The sequence below is a fragment of the Sciurus vulgaris genome, assembly GCF_902686455.1.
Source record: "Sciurus vulgaris genome assembly, chromosome: 3".
Classification (NCBI taxonomy): Eukaryota; Metazoa; Chordata; class Mammalia; order Rodentia; family Sciuridae; genus Sciurus; species Sciurus vulgaris.
The window spans coordinates 59219365-59228601 of NC_136463.1; the positions used below are offsets into that span (position 1 = coordinate 59219365).

Consider the following 9237-nt stretch of genomic DNA (forward strand, 5'->3'; position numbering starts at 1 on the left):
ATGAAGTCCCCGCTCTAACCCTATTTCCCAGGAGGAAGCTTTATCTGCCCCTGAGGCTGGGCTGGGGCTGTCTCCTCTGCGCTGCCACCTGTCTGTACAGATTCCTGCTGGGAATTCTCTGGGCACCATAGTCTCTCCAGGTTATGACTGGCTGTAAAGAGCTCATGCTAGGCTCAGCATGGCCCAGCACAGGGGAGATCTCAGGAAGACTCCTCTCAAAGGAGAATCCCACAGGTCATGTCCTCAGACCTCCTCTCTGGGTCAGGGTGAGTTCAGGGACCACAGTCCAGGGCCAGCCGCCCATGCTTAGTCTTGAAGGGGCTGCACAGTCACACAGGGAGGGATGAGAGGCCAGGAGAAGCCACTTCCAGAAAAAGGCATTATTGAAGGAAACCAGTGACGGTTGGGGGTTGGTTGCTATAGAAACAGTCCTAACTATCTCCTAAAATGCTAGATGTGCCACTGATGAGCTGTGTGCTGGGTTGTTTCAGGGGACCACCAGAAACCCTGGAAAGGCCTGTTTGCTGCAGTACACAGCCTCTGGAGAGGACATCCTGGAAGCTCCAGCAAAGAATCAGCTTCTAGGGGCAATGACGCCGGTCCATTAGTCCATGAGGAACACACTCAAAGACTGAGACTGCGATTCAGGCTGCAGAATTATCTTAACAGCAATTCAGGTCCTAAGACTAGCCATGCCCAAACATTGACTTCAGTCCTAGTCTAAACCTTAAGCTAGCCATAGATGGAGTCACAACCCTGGCCTCAGATCAAGCTACAATCTTGGCCACAGATGAGCCACAATTCCAGTTTCCAACCAAGTCACAAATCTGACCACAGACACAACCTTGACCCTAGTCATAGACAAAGCAACAAGATAAGCCACAGGCAGAGCCTACTGCTGGCCACTGATGGCACCCAGCATGGCCAAAGGGTTGCATGAAATATTTTCACAGCAAACCCTCTGAATTCTATACAACATGTTATATGATTGCCAGGGAATTCCACAGCTTTCACTTCCTTTCACCCTCTACCGTAGCCCCAGAAGGGTTTACGGTTCCTATTTACAGATGAGAAAACTGAAACTCAGAGAAGGAAACTGACCTGCCTACTGTTCCAGGAGGAAGAGTATGGGTGGGCAGTAGTGCAGAGATTAGAATCCAGGCCTCCAACCAGGGCCCAGCTGGCCAAATGTGTTGCTTTGGAAAAGATGTGCTTTTGAAGACCTGCTGGTATCTTACAAATATGCCATTTAAATACCCATTAATTACCTTATTTAGGAGATAATTAGTGATTAATAGCTTTGGCTATCTATTGTACTTCATTTGCTCTGCCAGTTAGGCTCCCAACAGTTCTGAATTCTTTGGAACAATCCTTCCAAGGCCCAGATGTCCCCACTATGTCCCACCAGACTCTTGCTCCATAAGGAGAAGGCTCTCCCCTCCCCCAAAAGGGAGCTCCCCAAGGTATCCACCACTGTGGCACCAACAGCCTCTGCCAAATTGGGCTCCTCAGGAGGGCAGCAAGGAGAACAGGGAAGACATGGGGCAGTCCTGAAGATAGGACAGAGAAAGGCACTCCTCATTATCATCCAAGACCTGCCTTACAGGGAGTGAACAATGGACTCAAGACCCAGGCACCAAACCAGGGGATGGGGAAGCTAGGGTGGGATTCTAGACATCCTTGGAGGATGCTCCAGGGTCCAGTAGAGACCACCACCTCAATGAGACACACCAGCCTGAAGCAAACAGCAGGGGAATGGAGTGGGGCAGCTCCTCCCTCACCATCAACCCCAGCAAGGAAACGTTATCCCATATGGACAGTTTGTTTCACCTGCCACTACAGGATTCCAAAAATAGGGACTAAGGTTTCCTCTTCCCCCAGGACCCTCCATTTGGTGCCAAATCACAGTGCCAGGAATTGCCAGCAGGGCCCCAGAGGCAGGGCTGGGTAATGCTGTCATCACTATCCCGGATTATACTACACAAGAAGGAAACGAAAAGCAACAAGGGATAAACACCCCCCACCACCGCCAGGCCATAATGGGAAGACTCAAAATAGCTCTTTTTTGCAACTCTGGGATGATTCCAGAGTTGCTCAGCTGAGATCAGCCTTGTGGGGGGTGAGGGGGGAGCCACCAGGGCCAAAGGGAGTTCTGATCAAGGAGGGTGGGGATCTGGACCAATCCGGCAAAGGTCAAAGATGCATGAGTAATGGGTGACTGCTGACAGGCTCCTAGAACAAGCTCAAAGCCCTCCCATCCTCGGTTCCTGTGTGCACACAGTCACAAATCCTACACACCTAAGTCTCTCCCCAAGAAGGGCAGGAGGGCAGGACATGACGTGCTCTGCAAATACCCAGAGCCGAGCAAACACGGCGTCAGCAGCAGACGGCTCAGAAGAGGCCTCTCGATCCACCAGAACTCAACGCCCCTCCCAGACAGAGCCCAGCGTGTTTCTATTTCTGCTTTCAACCCTTGTTTGGCATCCCCGGCTAACAGACGGCTACTTCCCCTCCCTCCAGAATACCAGGTCAGCTGGGAAGTGGAACACCTCCTTGCTGGCCTCTCCTGCTCTAGCTCTGCAAGAGAACAGACTGACCCTCCCAGAGAGAAATGGGACACATCCCACTCCCTAGGCCCCTTCCCCTGGCGAGTCTTCCTCCCAGCTCTCTTGCCCACCAGCCCTGGAAAAAGGCCTCATCAGCACACCTAGACTCAGAATTCTGGTTTCCAGTGGAAGCCAGATCCTGACAACCTCCCAGACAGCAGGTGGCACAGACCAACCCCTCTCAGCCCCCTGGAGCCTTGAATGTGCCCACACCGTCCCAGACTCCAGCCATAGACAGAGACCCACCATGCCACACCCTGCACCCTACGTCCACCCTCAAAGCAAGCCCTAACCATGGCCACATAGGCTCTCAGCCTGGCCTCAGCCCAGCCCCATCCAAGTGCCAGTCTCACAGATGCAGCCCTCTGGGAGCCTGGAGGAAGCAGGCTGGCCTGCCTGACCCACCTCCCCCCCCCCCCGCCCCCATGGGACTCGGCTCCCACCAGAGCCAAGACTAGCAAAAGGCATGTGACTCCCAGTCCACCCTCCCCACACTTGTACCCCCGTGGGGGCTGGTGGCCACACAGCTGTGGAGGCCTCCGCAGCAGGCACACGTGGGACCCTGGAGGTGGCATTTACCTCCGGAGTGACTCACTAAGGCTCCCATTCGTTTGCTAAAGGGGGTGCAATTTAGCATTTTCTTTCTCTTTAGAAAACAAGAATTTTAAAAGAGAGAGAGTAGAGAGATTTGAAGGAGTGGGTGGGGAACTCAGATCTCATTTGATTTCCAAACTCATTTGTTATGCATTCTCTCCTCCCCCCTCCCACACCCAGCCCTTCCCCTGGGGGCCCAGGCCACCCCCTTCCACAAGGCTCCTGGCTGCACATCTGGGGATGGATTGGAACCCAGAATGCTAGGAGGTGCATGCTGTCCCAGGTCAGGTCCTCAGCCCCCTCATCATCTCCCACCCTTAACCACATGGCCAGGAGTATCAATGTGAGGTGAGAAATGTGAGTGGGGAGGCCCCTTCCTGGCACAATGAAAGCTGCAGTGAGGGAGGCCAGGAGAAAAGAAAGAGCAGTGTTAGAGCAGCCGAAAACTCAAAGCTCATCCTGACCCCCATACTTGTCTTTCCCTTTCCCTGTTACAAATGAGAAAACTCACCTGGGGGCAGTTCCAGGTCAGCCCGTGCCAGAGGCAGTGTCTGCTTTGTTGGACAACTTAACTTCTAGCACTGTTGGATGCAAGAGTAGAAGAGACCTACGTGCTAATTCCAGTAATTCTCTGCCTCTGACTTTATGTGTGACTCTACAGCCCGGCACATAGCCCTCCTGGCCTCAGTTTTCTCATCCATGAAATAGGAAGAACATTAACCCTACCTCAGAGATGCTGTCAAGTCATATAGGAAAGCATGTTGAGAGTTACTATAAGAGCCAGAGTGTTCCCAGGATGCTAACCCTGACCTGCCTTCCCTCCTGTAAGCCTAGCATCTCAGAGAATTCCCAGGAGGCATCTGGGTTCTCCTATGATGTTCCTACCCCTCAAAGCCTCATTGGCATCTGGGAGTTCACACTTCCTGCCCTTGATCTTAGAGAAGAACCCTTTGCCTTTCTGGTCTTGGTCTCCCAACATGCATATTTAACAGGTGGACCAAAAGGTCTCTAAACCTTTTTAGCCATGAAATATCACAGTATGTTATGATGGATGTGAGAAAACATCAAACTTCTGGCCCATAATACCCAGATATGGCCCCAGCAAGAGATGGGCAAGGGCAACTAGCCATGACCTCATATTCTGTGTCCCACTGCTAGACTCCCAAACACAGGCCAAGGCACAGGGGCTTCCAATGAGGGTGAAAAAAGAAGAACGTGCCACATGCTGGAAGTAGGACCTCAGGCTGGATCATTCTTGCTTATGCAATGATACCACCACCAGGACAAGAGATTGCAAAGAGTCTCAAGCTGGGGCCTTCCAGGTCATCTGCTATGACAGGTAATTCCATAGGGACAGGCATTTTTGCACAGGAACATCTGACCTATCCAAGCTCCAGAATGTTCCCAACTACAAGGGAAGTCAAGGAAGGCTTTCTGGAGACAAATTTTTAGGAAGACCTGTTATCTGCACTCAGGGCTTCCTGCTGGGTACCTGAGAAGTTGATTCTGCAGCTCCTGGCAGATGATGCCCTCCCTGAGATGGATAGGAAAGCCAGCCAGGTATCCGAGGTGTGGTAGTTTCTCGGAGTCATGCCTCAACTCCCCTGTCTTTGAGTCCAGAGAATTCCAGTCTGGTCCCTTTCCAAAGCTTCCAAATATTTCCTCCTTTGGAAGATCTGGCTTCTGGTCCCTGACCCGGGGAGCCACACAGCAAGAGACTCAGGAGAAAGTCTGGCTTTGGGATGCTGTGAGGATACATGCCCACCTCCAGAAGGATCCCAAAAGGAGACCAACAGTAGAGCACAGTCCAGACCATGATGCTGGAAACCCAGGTTCAGGCTCAGTTCTGCTATAACTTTTTTCTGTGATCTTGGACCAATACCTAGACCTCAGTGTACCCTTGTTAAAAAGGGTTTTGAACAGGAGTATTTGGAAGCGTCCCTCCCACTCTGACACTGTAGGATCAGTATTTTACTGACTCAAATTACTAGGTTCAATGTTTTCTGGCTGCCAGTTCCTCCCCTAGAAGTGGAAGCCACACCTGGGAATAGCATAAACTGGTTCCTCCAGCCTGGGAGGCCCAGCCCCATGGTCTCCCATCTCCAGACTCTGCTCAGTCTCTCCAAACATTCCTGCCCTGCCCAACAGCTTCCCAGACCCTCCTTGCTGCTTGCTCTATTCCTGCCCAGTCCAGAGAACAAAGGTCTCCTATTTGATTTGACCTAGGGTGACAGACACCCCTGCTGGTCACTGGGGTGCTGAAAGAGGGCCTCTGGGAGATACAGGGGATGGGATGGGCAGGGTGCCTGGCAGGTACCAGAATGAATCCTAGTGGCTCCACTAGGTTGGCCTCTCTCCAGCCTCCCAGGAGCTCTTGTGAAGCAGCTAGAGGGAACTGTCACTGTCCTCGATGCTCTTTGGAGCTCCTTTTAGCCCTCTGTGCTCTAGGAGCTAGGCACCACCAAGCCAGGCAGAATTCTTCCCTCGGGGGCACTTCTGGGGCACTTCTTGCTGCCTGCGCCCCCAAGAACAGCCTTACCACACATACCCAGATGCTCCTCCCCTTCCAGCCTCCTGGCCTTTGCTCAAGCCCTTACTCCTACCTGGAAGCCTGGTCCTTGCTGCCTTTCTGTCCAAACTCTGTGAGCCTTTGAGACCCCTCTCAGAGACATCTGGCTTTCACCGTTTCAAAGAGCTCACTCACTGGCCTCCTCTGCCCCAAGGGTAGCCCTATACCATAAATTATTATTTCCTTTATAAATTGAGTCCCAAGTCCTCCCCATTCCTGGCCTCCACCTCTCTATCACTGACTTTGTCTCCAAGGTAGGTCTCCCTCCTCCTTTATCCACAGGGCAAAACCAAGGGCTCTCCTTCCCTCAAGACTTGATGGGATAGGGGGCACTATACTGATTCCTGAATGTGTATCTATCATCTATCCAGAGATCGGAAACTAATAACTCATTTACATCTACTATATGCATATTTATCCCAACTTTTTTGGAATTTGGTTACATTTTCTCTTAAATTTGGATACTCCTAGCTATGAGAATGTCCTTGAACTACTTCTCATGATCTCCTAACAGAGCTGGTACATCCATGGCTGGATGCTCAGGCTATATACTGCACAACTCCATTCACTAATCAATGTGATGATCTGGAGTCTTACCATGGTAGCCTTCAGACCCACACCCCATCTCTTCCCTCAGGAGGTGTTCCACTGACCAATTTTTAGAGAAAACTCCTCACGCCACAGGTCAGGAAGTAGACCCCTCACTCAGAGGCCAGATTCCTACAGCCTCCACTCCCAGCCTTCAGCCTTCCTTTATTTTGAACTACTTCTCAGAGTGAAGGCCTGGTCATTCTACCTATCAGTCTACCCATGGAGATAGACGGTAATGAATAGTCACCCTTCTCTTGAAAATATCCCTCTTTGGGCCTCAGTTTCCCCAGCTGAGGGACTTGGGCTCCTTATCTCCAAACTGCCTTTGTTTTAAAGCATATCCATCTATTCTACACTGATGTGGTCAGTGGGAGAGATGTGATTCCCACACACATACTAGTGTTCTCAATTCATGAGGTTTCAAAGCCTAAAGAAGAGACATTTATAAAATGCAAAATTGCCTGGAAGCACTGAGAAAGAGAAGAGTAATCTGATCTTGTTGAGATCTGTCTCAAAAGAGTCCTTGTGGGTGGCATCTGAGTAAGGTAAAGGAGAGCATAGGCAGTTGGGTCCACAGAGGTGGGGAGTCTGGGCTGCCCTGGGGGAAAGAGCCAAGCATGAAATTGCAGGAGGAAAACAAAATGTTAGAACAGTACAAGGCACTAGTGCCTGGAGGAGAGCAGTCTTCCCACCTGTCACTGTACAAATTCCCATGGACTCAGCCCAGGATGGAAGGACCCACAGGCCAAAGGAGAGGGCCTGGGACTGGCACCCCCATTCAGTAAGGGGGATGACCTATCAGGGCACTGATGGAAAAAATTCTTAGCGTCCAATAGACTTTTCCTTGAGTCCAGGCTCTGCCCAGACCCTCTGAGCCAACTTGAGGGAGCTATTTCTCCAAGTATCCATTTCTGGATGCTTTAAAAGGGGGAGAGTGACATTTCCTACCTCCCAGGATCACTTTGCAGTAAAGGGCTTAGCACATTGCCTAGTACACAGTACAAGCAGTAATCGCTAACTGTTATTGCTCCTGCCTTACCCTGGCAGGTGTTTTGTGCTCCTGGTATCCAGGCAGTGCAACACACAAAGAGTGGGGCAGTGCATGGGGACACAGACCCTGCCCTGGGTCCTTTGGGGGGAGAAGAGGTGGAGGGAGAAAGGAGCCATGGAGCCTTTTCCAGCCTCCTTGGTGTCATCTCACTGTGCCTCCCTCAGGAGGGGAGAGGGAGGGAAGAGAGAAGGGAGGTGTTTAGATGTATTCTTTACTTACTGTGTCTCACACAACCAGCCCCACCCTGACAGGATTCCTCAGGGACAGAAGGGGAGAATATTCTCAGGAACCTAAAATCATTGGCCCAGGGCATGCACAGGGACACTGGTGTCTGGCACAGAATTCCAGGCAGCATTCCAGGGGTGGGGAGGTTTGCATACAGTTCAGTGGTGTTCACACCTAGTGTGTGTACAGGTAAATTCAGGCTCATTCCATTACCCTCATCACTTATGGGAGGAGAAGCAGGGTTCACACCAGGCCGATGCCTATTCCCTGGGGAAGGCATGGCACCTGCCAACGTCACAGGTTGGGTGTGAGTTCATGGTAAATTCTCACAGACTGGACTCACAAGCCAGGGCTGCGACCAGGCTTGCTGCCGCCTACCGTATGGCCGGCCCTGTGGGCACAGGCTCTCCTCAAGCCGGCCTCCCAAAGCACTGTGAGGCCCAGAGTGTGCAAACAGGGGCTAAGTGTGCTCTCCTCTTCATCCCAGCACCTAGCTCGGGGCCTGGCACTGAGCAGATGTTGGTGAATGAACGCCTGGCTGAATGAATGAACGAATGACTAACACCCACTCCCTCAAACCACGGGCTACACTGCCTGAGCCTGCAGGAGGGCAGTACCCATGGGACCCCAGAAGAGACTCCACCTTCGGACCTCCGCACTGAGGCTCTGCCTCTGGGGGTCGGTGGGGGGAGGGGGCGGGACTGTCAGTGCCGCGCGGAACACCCCTCCTGCCTGAGAAGAAATCTGGGTCTCCGGACCGAGCTGGGGGCGGGGGTTGTCGCGTCCTGAATAGAAAGAGTGGCAGGACAGGGGGGCGCGTCCTGGTTTGCGTTTCGGGGCGTGGGTTGGATCTGCGGCCGTGGGACATCCCCTTCGGTCCCCGTGCAGGGGTCTACCCAGGGCCTTGGGAGGATGGTGACAGCTTCTAACAGCGGGACTGGACAGGGGTGCTGCAGACCTATCCTTTTCCAGCGGGCTACAGCGAGGGGGACATGGTGTCCCACGAGGTGAGAGGAGGCGCAGGAAGGACGTGGGGCACGAGGAGCCCCCTTCCCACGCGCCGGGGGTCCGGCCTCGTCACTGTCCTCTCCAGCCCTCCCCGAACCTCCGCCCACCTGCGCGAGGGGCTCACCTGGGCCGGCAGCCCCTCCTCAAGACGCGCGGGTCCCTCCCCCAGGGCCACCGGCCCTGCCCTCCCGGCGCCCGCCCTCACCTGCACCGCCCGCCTTGGCCATGTCCCGGGCGGCGGGCTCCGGCTGCGCTGCCAGCGCTCCTCGCGGCTCCCGGGCCCGGCCCCGGCCGCCGCCGCGCCTCCGGCCCCGAGCGGACTCTGAGCGCCGCGCCCCGCGCCCCCGCCCCGCTCGCCTCGGCTGCCGCCACCGCAGCCGCCGCCGCCTCGCCGCTCCCTCCCGCTCCCTTAAAGGCGCCGAGCGGCGGCCGCGCCGGCCCCCCCGCGCTGCCGGGGAGGGACTGACGGAGGAAGGAGCCCAACGCCGCCCCCGCGGGCCCGCACCCCCTCCCCGGGCCGCAGCCGCCGCTCTCCAGCCGGCTCCGCTCCGGCCCGCGAGGCCACCGCAGCGCGCCGGGGGTGGCAGCCGAGG

The 9237-nt window shown here is 54.3% G+C and overlaps 1 protein-coding gene across 1 annotated transcript in view; it reads right to left on the reverse strand.

Moving 5' to 3' along the window:
• The window catches only part of PITPNM3 (PITPNM family member 3), a 93682-nt gene extending 84657 nt beyond the window's left edge, over positions 1 to 9025 (reverse strand). The window contains 1 exon segment of the mRNA XM_079135336.1: positions 8850 to 9025. Within this exon segment, the coding sequence (XP_078991462.1) occupies positions 8850 to 8871 (22 nt within the window). The 5' untranslated portion in view covers positions 8872 to 9025.
• Positions 9026 to 9237: the final 212 nt, after the last annotated feature.